At 41.8% G+C, this 21,255-nt stretch overlaps 1 protein-coding gene across 1 annotated transcript; it reads right to left on the bottom strand.

Annotated features, from left to right (window-relative positions):
* Window positions 1-2,791: 2,791 nt before the first annotated feature.
* LOC140217325 (2-oxoglutarate and iron-dependent oxygenase JMJD4-like) lies at window positions 2,792-21,233 on the bottom strand. The gene is made up of 6 exons (XM_072287796.1): window positions 20,615-21,233; window positions 20,335-20,503; window positions 19,390-19,521; window positions 12,554-12,839; window positions 7,335-7,478; window positions 2,792-3,442 (listed from the first exon to the last, which is right to left on the bottom strand). The coding sequence occupies exons 1-6, from the start codon at window positions 20,889-20,891 to the stop codon at window positions 3,116-3,118; spliced, it is 1,335 nt and encodes a 444-aa protein (XP_072143897.1). The 5' UTR covers window positions 20,892-21,233; the 3' UTR covers window positions 2,792-3,115.
* Window positions 21,234-21,255: the final 22 nt, after the last annotated feature.

The raw sequence follows: 21,255 nt of genomic DNA, 5'->3' as shown, positions 1-21,255 counted from the left end.
ATTATTCACTGCTAGCTACACAGTTGTTCATGAGGCTGGATGGGGTATAGGAAATATATGTTGTACTTGAGTTGAAGGGCAGAAAAGTGCTGAGGCACCTTGGCAGTCACTATGTACAGATGCATCTGTGAATAATTGAAGATAATCTGGAAATATTTCAAACATGTGCGACTGAGCCAATTGTAATATTGCCGAAACAGACATATCAGACTTTTTGTGTATGTCATGGATTGCAATATAAATGGGGAATATGCGCTTGGTGACAACTTTCGGAGGCAGAGGCGTAACTGAAGAAGCATGCTCAGAACTGCCAGCAATGTTCATAAATAATGCTGCCATTTTTCCCATGTGAGATAATGGGCAGTGAAATGATGATCAAGAAGCAATTGGCCGTTCGATGAGCCATGCAGATGCTCAATACGATATAGAGCTCTCTGTTCTGCTCACAGCCTCAAGGGTAACTGATGCACTTGAGTAATGCAACAGATTGCACCTTATGAAGTAATCCAAGAATTAGTCAGGGGGCAACACGATGATCTTTCCAGTTGAGCCACCAAACTAAGTGGCACATTCAAGACTGGTAACACATACATCATGCTGGAGAGTACAGATGACTGGTACACCTGTAGAGCCATTGTTCGGTCACACCCGACATGTCTAGCAGTCAAGGTGGCCACATACTTAAGGAGAAACTGAGATTTGCATCGTAAAAATTTATTGCAGGACGCCAGGAGATGCAATCATCCAGTGTGGAGTTACAACAAGGCAAACATGCAGTCATAGTATCAGCAGAAGGTCAATTTTAACAAGTGGTTCCAGCAAATTTGCTACAGTTGATCACACAAAAGGCACAGACACACGTTACTTTAGTTGGGGTCTTTTATGTGTGGAAATAGTGAAAAGTATGCAAACATAAAAAAAAAATTGTTCTAATTGCAATACTGGAACCAAGATGTTTGGCTTAATGGCTGTGCAAACACATGATCAGTTCTACACTGACAACCATAGTTAAAGAAATGAACCGCTAAGTATACAACAGGAAAGGACCCAGCAAAATTCAGTTGTTAGCATAGTGCTGTCATTCATACTTTTTCTTTGTCTTTTTGCTTTGCTGTTTATGCTACTGCATTACGTAATGCTTGTACCATGACAACTAGCCCAACTCTCTGGCCTCCTTACCTTGTGCACCTGCCCAAACTGTGCAAAAAAAATTCCTACTATATTTTTTGGCATTCATGCACGTATCTTTTAGCTCATAAAGCTTTGCAAACTTTCGCGCACATGTGCAAGCTCATGTGTGTACTTTTTGGCGGGAGGCTTATACGTGCTCACAGAGGTTCAACAAGTGACAAAAAATCGAGTCCCTCGGATCCTCTTATTCTTCTCGGTCATTGCATAACAAGGGTTTCAACTTTGACAGTTTTGATGCCATAAGTTAGCATACATGGGTTAATACCTTTAACCCTAATACTGAGCTGTACTCGTTATGCGAGGTTGTGCCAATATTGCCAATGATGAGTCACACTCGTTCAGCCCAATATTGTGCTGCTCCCACCGCCAAAGACAAGTTATGGTTCACATTAATGGAAAGCTGCCTTCAAGAGCCGCATTTCTTTAAAATTCTAACCAGAAACCAATCAAGTATTACATTTTCAAAATCACTGACATAAAATATCATGACTACATAAGGAATTTGGGAAATTTAGTATGTTTTTCTGGAATTAATGTGGGAGTTAAAGGGTTAATTGGCCAGTTGTCTGTTTCTAAACTCACATAATATATGTGACAACTGCGGTTAAAAAAGAATGCTCCACTTCTACTGTGAGCAGCACTGGCTAACACTCCTAGGGCTAATCTCATACACATCCACAAATAGCCAAGAAAGTGGACGAGAGGATGGCAGCCATGGTAGCTTAATTGGTAAAGCACTGCACACACAATGCGCAAGATCTGGGTTCAAATCCCACCTGCAGTAAATTGACGTTTTGTCCACTTTCATTTCCCTTTTCCTTATTATTTACACACTTCACCTAAACATTACAATTAATTTCCCCTATGCTTTCTCTGGCTTCATTGACTACATTACTCATATGGTTGTAGCTAACAGGAACTTGAGTGGAGCAGACTTCTTCCCTTGGCCCTCAAGAAACCCGAGTGCCAAGTATGGGATTGACTGTGCCTGTTTTTACGAACGTGGCATCAGCAGCGGTGGGTTCCGAACAGAGAACCTATTGCAGCCGAGGCAAGCACTTGCCTACAATGCTACCTAAGGCAAAACCGCAGGCACCTGCATTTCACCCTGAAGCAGGACTGCACATAAATAAGAGCTACTGCCAGTCTTCACAGAATACTATACAATGGCTTCTCTGTATGAAGCCAAATGTTCCTTCATCCCAATTACCTGACAAAGAACACTAAGGAGTATATAAAAATAAAGCTCCCTTGCCCAACTGACTACTCATCTGACAGGTGACCAGGCCATGTCATGAGGAACAGGCCCGTTCGCAGCATATAACCAAAACTAGGCATCACTGTGCTCAGTCAGTCACTGAGAGGGAGACCACCTGAGTGCTGATGTCTTCCAATCTACCGTGGAAGAGCTCAGATGCCCATGTCAAAAAATGCCTCTTTTTGCTCACCACTCGCTGGTCCTTGTGTGGCATAGGAACAGCAAGGCAAATACATTCAACATGACACCACTCTGCTATCATTAGCAAATGTAAAACATATGGCATTCATACACTTTGAAGCACCAGCTTAAGTTAGAAAGAAAGCTGCATCAAAAAAATGATTTGCAATACACTGTTGTTCTCACCCACTTTGCTAGTGAGAGCAAAAGTGCACGAAAAGAACAGCTTTATTCTCATAAAACTCATATTGTGGAGGACTAGTCACACATTTCCTTCCCAATTACACAATTAAAAGTCTGCTAGAACTACATTAAATATATAAGCACATTTACACATAATGTGAATAGTACTTGGTAAAACATGGCTCTTGTCAAACCTTCTTTGCAGAAGACAAGGGCTCTCACTGGGTAGTAATACAAATATAGTATATTTACATGCTACATTGCATCTGCTCAGACCTATTGCAGCTCTGAGAATTCTTGGCTCTACATCACCAGGGCCGGTTGCACAATGTCCAGCGAATGTTCTAAGTTTTTGTCTAGCTCAGCCAGCTCTTCTAGGTCCTTCCTAAGGTGACACATAAGTTCTTTATTGATATGTGCTGTTTCCAATATGGGAGCAGGCCACTCCAGTATTTCCTTGTGGCAGAACAAGGCAGCCGTCACGTCATATGTGAGTGCTTCCTTGGTCAGGTAAGCAACTCCTCGTTGTGCTGGAGGCATTTTAAACATTTCCATTCTCCGTCTCAAGATTGCTTCTAGCATCGCGCAAAAGTCTGCCACATTCATGCCAAAGTGAGCTCTCAGCATAGCCTGCAAGTAAAAATGCAACTTGTTTACAGGTCTGTAAAAGCAAAGTATGAAGAAATCGAAACACACTCAGCTACCTTCATCTTGAAATGCCACAGGACCATCTATATCTTTTACTTTATGGGCCGCTTTGCTATAGAAAGCAGAATCTTCACAGAAATGCCAACAAGAGGGTAGTGCCATCAGATTACAGCAGCCACTCAGAGGTAGTCACAGCAATATTCTACGTAAACATCTTCTAAAGGTTCTGCTGACATGTGTTGGAAATTAATCACAAATAGCAAAACATGAGCCTTCTCTTTGTCTGCCTGGCAAACTTCAAATCATTTTTCCTTTGGGGTGGCATACGCTATACTACAGTATAAATCATGCAAGGACTCAAGATTAATACTTTTGTTCAGCATAAACAAAGCTCTACAAGTGATCCGACATAACCACGAGTACAAGGCATTTAAGGTTAGATTGATTCATGTATGGCTCACTGTAGCGGTGCCTAAAGAAATTCAGGTATTGCATACACAGTGCTGAGGGTGCTTGTGCAGCACATTACCAATGCTTTTGAATTGAGCACTGAAATGGAGGTCACATCATCTGCTTGATCAAATCCTTCAATGGCTAGATGTGTGCCACTCTTCCAGTGCAGCTTAAGCTTACAGTCTGTGTTTCAGTGTATCCTCAAAAAATATTGCCATGACATTGGCATTATGCCATGTATGGTAACTTGCCTGACAGCATGAATAATGAAGGCAAAGCAGAGCTGGAAAGCAAGTCACAGTGTAGTGCCCATCACAAAGTTCAAAATGCTGTAGGCTACTACAGCTGTGTAGAAACATGGCTGGAGAGTTACGTTGCCCTTACACTGCCCCACCCGAGCTAACTTGGCGACCCACAGAACCCCTGCTTCTCCTTATTACGCATACTCATTCTGTGTCTTCTGTGCACTCCCTGCCTCTCTCAAAGCAGTGGAGGTGGAACATATGTCTCAATGTTCAGTCACTCTATCACGGCAAAGCAGCCATGACGAGCTGGTGTGGCAAGTTCAGATTCAGGTTCCTTACTGTAATGCGGTACATGTTCACATGTGTAGAATAAGTAGCACAATAGGCTTGCCCACGTATTGACAGACGACCAAATTTATGAACTGTCGATGAATTCTGATTTGGAGAAAGCAACAAGAAGAACCAGCTGCTATGTAGCATTATATGTCCACTAAACAACCTCGCAAAAAAAAAGAAAAAAAGAAGAAGAAAAAAACGGCAGGGGCTGAGGGTTGGCAGGGCACCCATGGCAAGGCAGTACAGCAGGTCAGTCTGCACACTGACAGACGAAGGAATTTATTAACTGTTTATGAATGTTGAATTTGGAGAAAGGGTGACAAAGAATCAACTTGTATGTAGCACGTAACATCTGCTGAACCAATATGCAAAATAGAAAACCTGGCAGAAGCTGGGAGCAGTCGTAAAAAGAACTCCACAATTAAAGGGTTAAGAAGCTTTCACACGTTCTCCGCAAAACGCCTGTTATATCGACAGACATCGCCTCGCTGAATATTGTCTGCAAGACACTGTGCACACCAACTGCGCCCCATTTCCAGCAGGTGCAGCGGTTCCCTGCCACATAGTAGCACCACGCCACCGTCCATCATGCTTTTATGCCACCATCATGAGCTTATGTACAAGAATGCACTGCGAACTTGTACAAGCAGTACAGTAGGCCAAGAGTGAACCAGACAGGCCTGTAGTGTGCTCAAGCCTACAGTGGATCATTGGAGCAGAAATCATGCACACTGCTCTACAAAGGATGCTTGTTGCCAACACAAGATTATGATGAAGCAAATATGTAAATGTTTTCATTGGAAACACGTAGGTTACTTCTCTAAATAGGCAAATTCATTGTAAAATTCATCATAGTAGCACTCACAATACATATATAGAACTGGCCAAGCCATAGTTTCCTCTTCATCACTTGCCACTTCATAGTCAAAACATGTTTTAAGGTCATTAGACCATAATCACATTGTTTCAGATATGCAAAAACAGTCTAAGAGTCTGAACAACATGCATAGCAGCCTAACATAAAGAAGTAAAGGCCAGCCAGCCACACTAGGCAGGAGCTAGCTGGTCTTTACTTTTTCACAAAGGGGTGTATATATATTAACAGTATTACCTACAGTTCCAACAAAACATACTTCTGGAGAGGATAAAGAAGAAACTACGCAATCTGTCCGACTGCCATTCTAAAGAACAAGATGCAGAGAACGAGATGGAACTGCTTCCTCTTCTACAATGTGGATATTTAAGCAGAATACATATTTTACTCAATGCCGCATTTAGGGTTCTTACAACTATAGTACGGAGTCTGACAAAGCTCTACGAATAGTAGTGGTTTACTGTATTTAGAAGAACAAGAAAGCGGGAAGTAAATGAAGGGCCGCAGGCATCAAAACTGTCTCACGTTCTAGTGGGCACCTGAACTGCCTCGCGGCCATGATAATAAAACAACAAAGCACACTGGAGCGCAGGAGTTGTACTAGCTACCAGAGCCTGTAAACTCAACATACCATCACAAGAAAGATAACATTCTTGGAACAGAAGTTTTCAGTTCCCTTTATCCTAATAAGGGGGCACTTTTAGACTTCAAAATAAGAAGAATGGGCGGTAAGGCGTGCAGTGCTCCATGACACTGAACAACTACTGTATTGGTCAACAATGTGGTCTAAATGGCACCACTAGTCAGCGTGAAAACATGTGAGTGCTCAGTTTGGCCTTTCTCACCTAAAGTAAAATTAGTCATAAATGTGATGGCAATGTAATGAAACGAAGAAAAAGTTGCTAGGCCAGCAACATTGGAGGGTATAAAGACAGGAACATCTGGCCACTGTCCATGCAGAAGAATCACATGGGTTCATTATAAATTACTGGGAATGTAAATTACAAAACATAAATCAAGGACCACTGCCAAGTCATCACAAGTGAGCTGCTCACATAGATGTCAGTAAAAGAGCAATCATGTGGGACAAATGTTGCTTTTGTATTAAGGCATCTTACCGCATTTGATGACCTAGTCTACTCACCTCATCTTATCGAAACTTTGGTGGTTGCAATAAATAAATCTATCGGCTATCAATGCAAATTAAAAGAAAAAATGATTTTGTTCACCCTGCAGAGCTATCCTATGATGGGAAGCATATTTTTCACAAGTGAAATCGCTACTTTCAGTCAAATTCAGTCCTCTGAAATTTTTAGACAGCACTTGGTAAACAAGATAGAGCTGCATGTCATGTTTTTTTTTTTTTTTTTTCATTTCTTTCCATACCAGCCGGGTAAAATGCATAGTGTGCATCTTCATCAGGGAGACAGTAGGAAAGGCTTGTGTGTGACTTGGCTTTTGAGATGTAGTGCAAGCACTCCCAATTTCAGAGGCCAAGCTCAGAGACCCTGGCATGCGTGACCTCCCTTCAATGTCTGCCGTGTGGCAGCATGAGCTATGCAGTTTTCTTCCCAGCGGACATGGCAGGCAATAAAAAGGGTTGTTGCAGAGCTCCCAGGTATGGTTTGAAAAATGACTGAATAGCAGCAGTGGGTTTAGCAATGTGTCTATGCGATGCACAGAATTGCTTCTAGGAAATGGACTAGCTTTGCTTGTTTGCAGGGCTCACAAAGGCCAATGTAGGATGGTCAAGTTAAGAGCAGTACGAGCAGTACGGCAAAATATGATACCTCATATTCGTGCTAGTTGCATGACGGTCTTGAATTTATATGTGTTTCAGACAACGAAATTTGCACCGTTCTTCTGTGTGTTGAGCCTCGCAAATATCAGCAAGAAATTCCAAAAGGTGTGGAAAAATTTGGTAACCATAAAATCAGGGTTCGAATGCTATGAGATCATGCCTTACCTGACAATGCTCCTGAAATCCATCAGTGTCTTGAAAAGCCGCTATTTCCTCTTGAACGTCAATTAATGCAGCCATCAGATTGATCATTACAGTCTTAACATTGCAAGCATTAAGAAAGTTATGGTTGATTGAGATTGTGTCATCCTGAAAAGATTAAAAAAGAGGAGCTCATCCAAACTACATTTCTGACAGTATCGTACATTGCCCCCCAAAAGAAACATCACACTAATGGCATTCAAGCTAGGAAGGCATATATCAGTCGACTATGACATAAAGCTCGGGCATCCACTCTTATGTGACTACACCTACAAGTGATTACACCTATAAGTGACGGCAAGGTACACACTGTTGCCTTAACAGGGATGCGAAAAGTGCATTGTACATTCAGAGAGAAGCGACTATGAAGGGCCAGGCTTGTTTTTTGTTGAACACAGAGAAGTGCAGAGTAGAGAAAATAATGGTCAACACAGTGGCATGTGCTCACAACAGGGATGGGGAGACGGTACTTGCAGTTGCAGCATCCCTATAGACACTCTAGACAGCGTGCTGCTGGTGCTCTTTGGACAGAAGATGGTAAAGGTGGGCAGATGGCAGAAGTTGAGCTATTCTAAAGAATTTACTGCTGCACGGTTTCATTTAGTCAACTGGTGCTCTAGCCAGGGATCTTTAGTCATACACTGCGTACAAATGCATTCCCTGCCCACCCAACAAGGCCAATCAGGAATCCAGCTCCACATCAAAAGTTATGGCTACCACTTCTGCCTTCAAGCCTGTGCTCTTGTTCCTGTGTATATATCCAGCATATAATCAAAATATACAACATCTCCACATATTTCCAGACGTAGATGACTCTAACCGCCTGGCTCATGTTGCCTCTATTCCTTGTCAACAGAAACTGAAGGAACATTGGTACCATTCAGAATTTTTGCAACTGTAGACACACCAATATCTGAACATCAAAAACCTTGTTATATATCTGCTTATTATTTTGAGCTAAAGAAGTCTGCAATGCTCACATGGACAATGGTTCATTATTGTTAAGCAGGCCTTGATGAAATAAGAAAAATGTGCTCACGTTACCAGTCAGATTGCCGGATTTCATGGCAAATGCCACAAGGAAGGGTTGCAGTTTAATTTTAACCAGCTGGAGTTACGTAATGTGCACAAATAGAAAGTACACAAGCATTTATACATTTGATCCCCATTGAAATGTGGCTGCAGCAACTGAGAATCAAAATCGCATCTCATGCTTAGCAGCAGAATGGTATACGTAGACACTGAAGCAGTGCAGTAAGCCAGTCATCAAAAGGCAAAGCCAAGTCATGACAACATATTGTATGTCATGAACTAAAAGAAGGGGAACTGAGGGGGCCAATTTATATCTGTCACAATCATTGGAAGACAGCAAATAATGAAGCCAAGAGAAGCATAGATGAGGTTACTTGTAGTTTTTAATGTATGTGCTGAAATGACCAGCTAATGGCAAATAAAAGTGGATCAGAAAACAACTTGCCACCAGTGGGAGCCGAATCCACAACCTCTGCGTTACGCTTGCATTGCATGACCAGTTGTGCTACGGCAAAGGCTGTTCCTATGTCCACATCCTTAGGCATTTATGTATGTGCACAAGATCTAACGATGGGGAATGTTAGCCAGTGCCACTTATGGCCATGCAGTGGCAGATGTGGAACATCCTTCTGATCGATGGCGTCACCTAGTACATGAACTTTAGGTGCACGCAGCTGACCAACAAACCCTCGTATACTACATGAAGGTATCAAAGGTGCTGGTGTCGAAACCCTCGCTGTGCCATGAACAAGAAGGGGGAACCAAGGGGCCCGATTTTTGTTAGTTGCAACCATACGAAGCCAACAGATAATGAACCCAAGAAAAGCCCAGGTGAAGGCATTTGTAGTCTTTAATTGAAGTGTTGAAATGATAAGATAAAGGGAAATGAAAGCACATGATAAAACAGCTTGCTGCCGGGGGGGAGCCAAACTCACAGCCTCTGCATTACGCATATGTAACCTCTGCCTTACACTCGGTATGTAAAGCACTGCAGTTGCGATTTTCTGAACATCTCAATCTACTGTAATCCTATCATCCCCTTTATACAGTGTTGACAGTTGCTCTGGACATTCCCAGTACTTCTCTGTAAATGCATTCAGACAACCATGAACACCACTATGGATGAACATTCCTCATGAACCCACCTAAGCATCAGGAGCAGAAAGCACTCATAAATGCTGCCTGCAGCTTTTATACGAGCAGTGAAATGCAATTTCTGTAGCATTTTCAAGTTCCCTCACTGCTGCACATTGGCTCAACTTAACAAGTGACAGTGCAATGATGGCAACCTAAAAATTCCAACATTTTCCACTTTTTTTCTGCAGGGATCAATGTTTATACGTTCCAAGTATAGTCATGCAAAAGCCACTCTCTTTTTCGATTCTGACGAGGTGTGGGCCTCAAACGAAGCTTTAGCTCAGGGCAAACTGTGATTTCCATTTTTAAATACATTCAAAATGCAGAAATGTTTCTATGAGACAACCACTGGACCGATTTGAATGAAATTTATTGCATTTGAGAGATAAAGCTAGATTCTAGCAACCATAGGAAGTGAAATTTTAATATAAGACAGTTTTTTTACAAAATTTGCTGAGAATTGCTAAGATAAAGAAATATTAAAGCCCAAAGTTTACAAATCCATAATTCTGCACCAAAACCAGATATCGTTTTTTCTGTAAAGCGCAGCTGCCAGAGCATCTAAAGCAGACAAATCTGACATCTGGATTTACAGCTTAAGTGAAACCATTACAGTGTAGTAGAAAAGGTGCCATTCTTTTCTCTACACTGCACTTTATTGTATTCAACATGATTGGGAAAATAAAAAACAATGTCTCAGCAGGCCATGACGACATCAAAGCAATACCGTTGAAGTATGTGTCTGCATTAATATGCGAGGTTCTAGCGTATATTATAAATTTGATGTTTACAAGTGGTACGTTCCCAGATGAATTGAAGATTGCTCGTGTTTGTCCTATATATAAAGGAGGAAATAGAAATGAAATCACAAACTATCGTCCCATCTCCGTGTTATCAGTGTTATCGAAGGTATTTGAAGGAGCTATTAATAGTAGATTAGAAAAGTTCTTTAGCCTACATAACATTATTAACCCTTCTCAGTATGGTTTTTTGAAAAATAAATCTTCTGAGCAAGCACTACTCGCCGTTAAAGAAAAAATCATTGACAACATTGAATCCAGAGCATACACTCTCGGTCTGTTCTTAGACCTCCGGAAAGCTTTTGACTGCGTACAGCATGAAATTCTTTTGAGTAAGCTGAACAGTTACGGTATACGCGGAATAGCTCTAAACTTGCTGAAAAGTTACTTAAATAACAGAATACAATACGTTAAATGGAATAATTTTGTTTCGGACCGTTTGCGCATTACCCAAGGGGTTCCGCAGGGGTCTATATTAGGTCCACTTTTGTTCTTATTGTATATAAATGACATCTGTAACATACCTGATTCCACAGATTTGGTTATGTACGCTGACGATACAAATATTTTTTTCACATCACGCACTCTGCCGGAATTAGAAACTATCGTGAACGCTTATTTGGTAAAATTATACGCTTGGATGCAGGCGAATAAGTTCAGTTTAAACTTGTCAAAAACGAGGTACATAATTTTCAGACCCATTAATGCCTCAGTTCATTACACACTTAACCTAATATACGCCAACACAAAACTGCAACAGGTAACAACTCAGAAATTTCTTGGTGTCTGGTTTAATGAGCACTTATCATGGAACACACATATTTCAAAACTTATTACGGACCTTAGTAAAACTGTAGGTTGTCTTTACCGGATCAGCGATCTCTTGCCAGTTTCCCTAAAGGTGTCCATATACTATGCACTATTTTTTTCCAAATTGTCCTATTGTGCACTGGTCTGGGGCACTACAACAATAAGTAACTTACAGAAGTTATTGCTTTTACAAAAGAAGGCATTGCGGGCTATTGAGGGTTACCATGGTAGGCCCGAAAACCTACCAACATTACCACTCTATCATAAGCATAATTTACTTAAAGCAAACCATGTTTACACATATCGCCTGTTACAGTACATCCATCGTAATCGTTTGTATTCCATTGCTCCAAACCGCCCTCCTTCTAAATATCCCCTTCGGCAACACAGAAACTTGGTCCCTAAAACGAGGACAAATTACGGCAAACAAAAGCTCGATTACCAAATTACAGTTGTTCTCAATAACCCATCTTTAAGCGTCATGTTTGATCTCTCTAAGAACAAATTTAAAAAAGACATAAAAAAGTTACTAATTAGCACTGACTCAATATGATGTCAGTTTTTCACTTAGCGAAGAGTCTCTTGTTTTCGTATCAAGTTGTTTATGTGTGTGTTTTCTTTATCGACCTCATGCCATGTTTATACACTGCCTTTGATTTATGGTGCATTGTCTTTGTATTAAAAGTAATATTTTTTCACGGTAATATTGTCGTTTCATGAAATGTAGTTTGTTCACTATCATACTATGATGCAATGTATTTGATGCAATGTTGTTTTGATGCAATGTATTTTTCACTATCATACTATGTTAATATTTATTTCTGTGTTGCTCACTGCTGTATTGGCTGTTTTGGGGAACTGTGACCTCGTCAGGCTTTACCGCCTTTTGTCGCAGTTCCCTCTTTCATCTTTGAAAGAAAATAAACCTCAACTTCAACTTCAACTTCATATAAGCCGGCTCCTCTGTTGTCGCTTCCCAGAACACAGAGCACCCTTTCACCCACTCATTATCCCACCTTAACATGCTCCAGAGGGTCACAGTACACCTTGAAACCACTGCACTGGGCTGACCTGTCCATGGATCAGTGAGTACAAAGCACATAAGGACATTCAACATGGCACTCTCTGTGACATGATTGCAGCCATCAATGAAAGGTGAAGGTGTCGGAAGCAAGCAATGAATGGTGGCACTTTAATTATTCTAGTAAATGTATTGAGCAATTGTGACGTAGGAAACCAACACATCTCAGTCCAACAATGTAACAACCAAGTCAAGAACTCACAAGCATATTGTAAGTTTAGATAGCACAAAAAAAGCTGCAAAGGGTAGCGCATGTAATAACTGTAATGAATTGCATCCTACACACGATAAATGCTCTAGTCAAGGAAGCAGGGGTGCCTTACCAGGTTGTGAACTTGATGGTACCAATTACTCGGGACAAATATAATCTCTCCAGGGCTTTGAATGATTTTCAAGTATGGTACATTTTTTCCCTGTTTCGGAAGGTTTGGCGCCTCAGCAGCATCCTTGAGGCTCTCCTCCAGCAGAGTATTGACATTGCATGGCAGCTTGTTCTTTTTTCCCTTGTTGACTTGACCTTCACGTGGTGGGAATAGGTACCAAAGCTTTCTCCCACATATGTTGGCAGACCAACTGAATGACTTGAACACGTCCGTGTGCAGTGGCGTCCTGGCATAAAAAGAATTAAATAATGTAACAACCTAGACAAAACCAGCAGAAACTGGTAAAGCAAGTCAAGGTAGAATTAATCGGAACAGTACCAGCAAGCTATGGCCGCAATAATTACCCTTTAAACACGATGACAAGGTGCTCAAGATTAAAGTCATTGCTTCCTGGCCTCCATGTAATATTGCAGCTTAAAAAATGTAGTTCAAGACTGAAGATTTATGACACACCAATGACGTGTTTGGCTACATGAGAGCTAGAAATGTACAAGATTGTATGTATCACAATATTGTGTATGCGATACACAGGACTTAAGCAGGACTTACGAATCATCATTTACAGATTCTGTGTCAGGATCATCACACAAAGAAGTACGGCAGTCACCCGCTTTTACATTTAGAAACTACTGTGATCAGACTGTTCACTACTGTTACAACCTTAATCCCTGGAAGTACGAGCTCTTCCTGTCTCTAGCAAAAATATTTTAAAAAATAATGCAGATTCAACGCAGTGTTGTAATCTGAATAATATGAAGTTTGTTTGAATTAGCGAGGTGGCCACAGCAGCAGATGACACAAGCATAGCCTCATCACCTGTAGCTGTCTGTGTCACGAAGATGAAGGTAAGTATGATGCTTTTGGAAGGAACAATGTTGATGAGAGAGAGGGGTATACACAGAGAAGCAGGTCACATATTTAAGAACATTTAAGGCATTGGTTCTATAACCCTTATGTTGCAGTGGCACATCCATTCTAGGGGATTTGCCAAGAACTGGCACTTATCCAGTAGCACATGCCCAGTGGGCCAAATTGTGTGTGTGTGTGTGTGTGTGTATACACAGACACACATGCACACATATACACACACTCTACACAAATATATCCAGCAAAGAAACGATGACATAGGCCAAACCCCTGGAAAGAGGCAAAGAAAGCGTCACTTCAAAAATTCTTCTTAGGCTTTCTTTAAATTAGAATTCACATGCACAAAGAAACATGAATGCAGGGCAAGTCATGATCACTGCATGTGCACTAGACTTCCATATTGTAATGCTTTCCCCGCTGTTACACTCTAAAATGCTGGCTCCGCTTAGTAGCCCTAGGGTCACGTGTATTAGTCTCACCACTGGTTATATTTTCATGCCCGATTCTTACCCCCCAAAATAAATTTGTCTGTTTCACCCAAAGGGCGAAGAACTGACCACAATAGCAATGTTTAGCGTTGCGCTTGAACTCCTCGAACAGTTTTCTAGGTAGACATGGGTGCGACTATACGCCCTGTGCAAAGCACTGATAATGCTATCTGTTGCCAAGGCTGCAAAGTGTAGGTGGGCTTGGGCAGCACTGTTCCCGTTAGCACCTATGCGCTTGCTGTCATGTTTGCATTCTGGATCGTGATTTAACACTTCTGTAAGCCTTCAGCGATATCTTGAAACAACTACTGTGTAGTAGGGTGCTTTAACACATACAAAGGCGCTCGACTGTACTGAACTTCTTTGACACAATTGGCACATATATGTCATGTCTCACATAGCACGAGGTAGATCACATGTGTGCACTCTAGCTTCCATTCGGCCGCTAGAATTTAATGACTCTCTTCCTTGCATCACGAGTGGAAGCATGTCACTTTGTACCATTCTCGCCCTCCTGGCAGCTAACGCTTTGAGACGCTGTGTTACCCCGCCTTCGGGGTCGGCTCTCATTCCCCAGTCTTTTCCTCGTAGCAAAATGCTACAAAGATGCTGTGAGAGATATCTACCACCCTCAACTCGCCAGGCACACAGTTAGTTTACAGTGCTGCTTGACGAGCAAGAGCAATGGCGGCGATAGTTTGCGGCCATACGACCGAGAAGATACACAATCGCACTTTGTTTACTGCAGTTTCAGAGCAATTACTGTGTTTTTATTTTTTTTGCTTGATGTCGCTGCACCTTTAGTGAATGCTCCCACGTTTAAACTTGGATTAGATTATTAGATTATGGGGTTTTATGCACCAAAACCACAATTTGATTAGGAGGCACGCCGTAGTGGGGGACTCGGGAAATTCGGACCGCCTGGGGTTCTTTAACGTGCACCTAAATCTAACTACACGGGTGTTTTCGCATTTCGCCCCCATCAAGATACAGCCGCTGTGGCCGCGATTCGATCCCACAACCTCGTGCTCAGCAGCCCAACACCATAGCCACTAATCAACCATGGCGGATTGTTTAAACTTGGTCGCCTCATCTACAGTCCAGAAGATACAATAAACATTAGGCTGTTACTGATGAGACGCGATGCCCCTCTTTGAAAAAAAAAAGAGAGAGATGTGAAAAGCTAAGCCGGAGAATGCAGAGCAAAGCTGTGAAGTACTCATTGTGCTTAAAGATGCTTTGAACAAAGGGCTCCAACTGTTAAAAAGCAGGTGACGGCGCCTTCATAAAAGCGTCACGCAATCACCCATGTGTTGCATGGAATCTGCTGTTGCTCTGCCTATCGATGGCACTAAAATTCGACCAGCAGTGCTGAATGTTCGGTGTACGCTCATCTCAGCTATCTGCATGTTGACTGTACAACCTGGCATCTGTGTGCTTTAAAGGCTTTGCCAGGGCATTCAACCTCATTTTGAATGCCTCTTAATATCACTTCGTGGCAATGGGAAACACCTGAACTTCGAAGCCCTGATGTCTGCAACTAATGCATATTCACCTTACCCCAGGTGTCTCATACATTGTGGTCAATTCTGAAACCTTCATGTTTCCTTTCTTTTTTTTTTCTTGCTAGTGGTGCTAGCTAGTGCTTGTTCGCTTTTTCTTCTTTTGCATGAAATGGGTCAATATATGTTTATGTTGCTTCACTGTAGTTGTCTCTGCTTTGAAAATGATTTCAATGTAGCACGCGGTTTACAAGAAATATTTAATGCCATGCTTTGTACTTGCTTTCAAACTACTAATATTGTGTCAACATACTATTTTAACTAATTAAAAAGCGCTGCATTAGCTATTCAGACTCGGAGCACTACAACATGCGATACAACATGCAGTTTAATTCTTCATTTGGGTGCGAGAATGATACTAGTAATAATGGAGGTGACACTAAAAAATAACATAAAATATAAAAGCAATATACTCTTGCCTGACCAGGGGGGCAAATTTCCAGCTATGACGTCTTCTGATATCTCTTGCATGCTCCCGTGAAATCATAGAAACGCTCTACTTGTTTAATGATGGAACATGTGAAATCCATGCTGTGCAGACGGTGGTAAGACGCAAGCATAAAAGCAATCAACCCTTAATTATTGCCGGAGTTGTATATGTGCTAGTTTCCCCAAGCTGGTCGTGCTGGTTTGCAAGCTTTGCCGTCACTGGCTTCTCACTTGGTCGCACCTGTACAAACCATTCACAGGTGCAATGGTGCTCCCTCAACCTACTATAAAAATACACGGTAATGTAAACAAAGCAAGTGTGTGCATAAAGAATGTTGGTTCACGGGCTAACAAATAAGTCCATTAGCGGCCGGGTCGTTATAATGAAAGCGGCATACTGGCGATAAGCTCCGCTTTGTAGGCAAGCTTGTTAATGCTCATCTGCGGTAAACACTTGGTGCGTAAGGAGACAATGTCGTCCCAGACAGCCGTGAAGTCGGGTACATGTCCACTATTTACAGTGCGTTTTCCTTGCGCACACTGACACCGCAGAAGTAACTATCTGTGACGTGCACAAGTAGCAAATCGCGTGCACACATTTCAGTCATGCCTGCAGTGGAAGAAGGCATTTCCTGCACAAGGCCCGACTGAGGTTCCAACGGACACCGCTACATGGCTTTCAGTGGCACCCCTATAGGCACTGCGCATGGCGTATGCGCAGATGTGATATACGTGGGAGTACCAGAATTCTTGACACCCTTAAAATCTTTAACATGCTGTGTAGGGCTTGTATCAGCTTCGCACAAGTGCCACTTCGCTGTTCACAAAGAGCAGCACCAGCGAAATTACATCACTTCACAAGTGTGAGCACTAAAATCATTTTTCACTTTTTAAAAGTCTGAGGAGACTAAAATAAAAGGCATGCACTGTGAATGGAATGTTTTATGACTTTTGTTTGCACACTGCAATTCTAAGGAAGTCTGAGAATTATCAGTATAAAACATAAGAGCTCGTCTGAGCAACTTTCGTGGTAGAATAGTGCAGCCTCTACCTTGTATATATACCATACATACTGGCAATATATATATGAACATATATATATGAACATACAGCATATATATATACTTAAATATATGTGGGGCATCACGGCAACAGTGACACCAACATCAGAAGTTTGCCTGGAGCGCCCTTATAATTGCTATCACAATACAGAAAGCAATGGCGCACCACCAATACAATGGGGCCCTTTGGTAGTATGTATGCTGAACTGCTGAAGGCCACTGCTAAAAACAGAGTGAGAATGTCCGAAACATTGACAACACCAGCAAATCTGCCAAAGCGGTGCAGGAGCTCGAGGATATGGCATGAATAGGATGCTATGGCTTATGCCACCCATCATAAATACGCATTCTGTGTTGATGGCACCAGAAAATAAGAACTGCTGAGCCTATCTGACATCATCACCAATCTCCGCATGACTCACAACATCAAAATCAAAGAGGATGTCGAAAAAGGCCCAAGCGGTCACTTCACACCCATGTATGCGGGTACCGTTGTGGCCTTGCACGGTTACTTCGATACGCACAGCTGTGCATGAGATGACGAAAGGCTGCAAGTTCTCAATAAGAGGCTGTTATTATTGAACAGTTGACCGAAGCACCAGATGGAAATCGTAAATCTCATTTACCGTGATTCACGGCTGCCACCACTCCAAAAAAAGTGTTTAAAGTTCAATGGAACCACCAGGCAGTGATAGCAGGCTTTATATAGCTGGTTATTTTGTAGTCTGCTGCCTTTCTAATTATGTGCAAGAGCATAGTTTTTTTTTTTTTTGCCTTATCTCTAGTGCTGCTGCATATGTCATTGGATGCCAAGTTTTCCTGGATCATGCATTCTTTTTTCGTAGTCCCCTAAAAAACATCACTGGTGTTCTACTGTATTAACATATTCGCAATGGTTTACTCTGAGTGTGTAAAGCACAAGTGTCTCTGCCAAAAGTGTTTAAAAGTTTGTGACAAACATTACCCCTCTACTTTAATCAGTGTGTGCAAATTGACTTCTTTTTTTTGCAAGTAATCAGTCTTTGTTTAGCACCTTCATGGTATTGCAAACCAAGATGACTACTTATCATAGAATTGATTGATCCGTGGGGTAAATTTAATGACCCACAGAAACACAGGGGCTATGAGAGATGCCACAGTGAATTAATTTTAAACATGAAATGCTTCTAGCTCCCGTTGTCAATGACCTTCAAGTGATCTTGAGCCAAAAGCTAGAGCCCTTATTTGGGCACTCAAACGAGAACATCCGGCCATTGTTGCGAGAACAAAATGAGATCATCCGGGCAAAGAGCCAAAACTTAAGAAAAAGCTGTCTCTGGCCGCCAACGCTTTGTACAGGACCACATTACATACGCTAGTTACTGCCCATACAAGTTACAAAAAGTATGGCTTCCAAGTTCTTCCTAATGTTTGTTCACAATATCACTCAAGCTGTAATTTCTAGTACGCTAAAGCTTTATTTGTCATTTCTAATAGCGACATTCAAAGGCAGATACAGGGCACCATACACTTCATTGTCATCTTTTGGCGCTGAGACAGGATTGCCTGTGCTCTTTTGAATGCCAGCGGTCAGCGAGTTTCACGGCGCAGGTTTTGCGTTTCCTCAAGAGATGGCATCAGACTGCGTGGCGCCTCCTTCAGACGCTTTTCTTCTAGCTGGGCAGTGCACTCTGTGTCCCTAGCATCTTTCACTGCCTGTCATGCCACCTTCAGCCAGCTTTCTTCTAGCTGGGCAGCATCCATATGTACCAGTGCGCAGTATGGCATGGTGTGGTGCGGTGGGGTGCGCTGTTGCGAACATGCATGCAACCGTTTTAAGATTACGGCTAGTATCAGCTTCAACCAATCTGCTTTGCCAGTAGCCATTTCATGCTTACATCTACTCTCGATTACGAGAGAGCGAGAAATTTTTTATTACTTGGGCAGCTAAATGCATCTAAATTTATGCACCATGAGTGTTCTTGCAGTTCACCGCAATCAAAATGTGGCTGCCACAGTAGAGAATTGAACCCATTTTCTCATGCTCAGCATAATCAAGAGATATACACTAATATTTTAGATCTCAGAAAATCATAAACAAGCTAACAAGTTAAAGTGCAGCTCTAGGAAAGCTATAATAACCATTCACACTTCACAGTACATGAGGTTTAATTGAAACAGATCTACAAGACTGAGACACAGACAAACAGTTGACAGATACTGTGTTGTCTGTCACATTATTTGTGTCCATTATGTCATCAAATTGTCTTGACATTGAATTACTGCAAATTCAATTGTTTCTTTTTCTCCTTGCACCCCACATATTCATGTGGTGCATGCTGATCATAAAAAAAATAAACACAATATCTTCACCCTAACAAGCAACTTACCATGATCCTTTGGGTCCCATGTACACAAAGCGAAAGTCATCCTTTACATCGGTCCGTAAGTCCCAATACTCATTAAGCCAGTCAGAACTGAAATATTTTGGTGTAGTATAAGGGCCATAGGTGGGAAAATCCCTGGAAATAAGAATGACAGGATGAATTACAACTTAAGTGAAAAAAAAAATACTTTGCATGCCATGCAAAAAGTCATCAAAGTGTAATGAGGTATTTGTCTGCTAGCACAATTCAATGCAACAACACACCAAATTGCTTAAAAAGGGCAGGCTAAGTTACGGCTGAGTAAGCATGCATCATAAAAACCTACTATCTTCCTATTCCACTTTCACCAGTATGATGCACTGTACATCTGCAGTACAAAGAATTGAAAGACAAGCCATAGTTTCCGGTTGAAGGATGGTGCCTATATCTGATCAAAGGATTTAATAGGTTAGTCGGTTTATGTCCTAGCTTTGATATGGTACATCTGGTGCAAACATGGCACGACCTCCAAACTACAGGAAAGTATGACGTACAGGTGCTATACTTACAAGAGTTTCACACAGCAGATTCGACAAGAAATTGCATGGTGATTAAGAATGCACCTTATATACCACATGTGCAACTAAACTAAACCAGCAAGAAAAAAAATGAGTGGGTTATATTTTAACATAAAGTTTCACTAATATAATGAGAAACTATATGTATCTTAAAAGAGTAAGTCACTATAGCAACTGAGACATTTCATACGCTAGGAGAGAGACTCGAGAACTGGCCTCAGAGGTGAATATCTCGTTTTTCACATTCAAGTGTTGGATTATCCCCGTATAATACCATGCTAGCAGTTGGCAGATGCGTCTACATTAGTATAGATGTAGGTACATACTATCTATGACGCACGCGTGTGCTATTTATTTTCCAAATAATGCTCCGGCAGACAATGCTCCTTACCTGGTGAAATGCCAGTCTTTGAGGTACAGACACGGGTTCGCACAATAGTCGTGCCCAGAGTCAATGAGCTTTTGCCAGTAGTCAACATACTCTGAAAACGTCATCTCAGAACATGATGGGGAGTCGTACTGCTTGACGCTGCAGTCAGAAACGGGTACGGTGGCTGATCCTTTTAAACGAGAAATAAGATGTATCCTTTATTTCAGACATTTTAGAGGACACAGCAAGCATGACTCACTTAGTTTAACAGAACAAGAGAATTCGTGATCGCGTGACTCACCGAACGAAGACTTGAGGAACTCAAGCTTCGGACGGCCGGAGCTGTCAACCCATTCATGACGACTCTTCCAATCGCTAGTGTGTTGCGGCGAAAGGATGCACGGCGTATTCGACAACGCATATTGCAGAAAAAATTCGCGGTAGGAAACGTCTGGACTGAGGTAGCCTACTTTAAAAACGTTTTCTTCGTCACATTTGCGAGAGGTAGCACAGCACGAAACACTTGCACACTGTAATTTCACTCGCTCTATGCGATCACTAAGGCATTCGGAGTACATGTTCTCCGGCCAGCAACCTCATCTCAGGCTTGCACAGTTTGCTGAGTGGCTAGAGTAACTAGAGGTTTGTCCTAACCCTGGCGACAAATACGCTGTCAACTCTTTTTCAGTACTTCGCGCCACACCATTCCATCATGCCGCTCGACGCAGACGCAAACCTCCATGGCGCGATCGGAAATGTCGGAATCAACAGAAGCGTGATTGACATCGCCGCACTTTCGCAATTCAAATCATGTTGCCTTTTAATAGAATTGCATTAGAATTGCAACAGAATATTTTTAGTGTGTTTGTAATAAACATCTGCCCAACTTTATTTCTTACAATGTACAATAAGAAAATAGCGAACGAGTTTGTGACTCTCAAG

Source organism: Dermacentor andersoni, chromosome 4, assembly GCF_023375885.2.
Source record: "Dermacentor andersoni chromosome 4, qqDerAnde1_hic_scaffold, whole genome shotgun sequence".
Taxonomy (NCBI): domain Eukaryota; kingdom Metazoa; phylum Arthropoda; class Arachnida; order Ixodida; family Ixodidae; genus Dermacentor; species Dermacentor andersoni.
Note: the sequence above shows the minus strand (reverse complement) of the source record. Positions and strands in the feature narration are given on the sequence as shown.

Coding starts and splice junctions, on each gene's coding strand:
- LOC140217325 (XM_072287796.1), bottom strand. CDS start 20,891: ATGTACTCCGAATGCCTTAGTGATCGCATAGAGCGAGTGAAATTACAG. Junction 20,504..20,614: donor GTTCCTCAAGTCTTCGTTCG/GTGAGTCACGCG, acceptor CTCGTTTAAAAG/GATCAGCCACCGTACCCGTT. Junction 12,840..19,389: donor ATGGGACCCAAAGGATCATG/GTAAGTTGCTTG, acceptor TTTTTATGCCAG/GACGCCACTGCACACGGACG.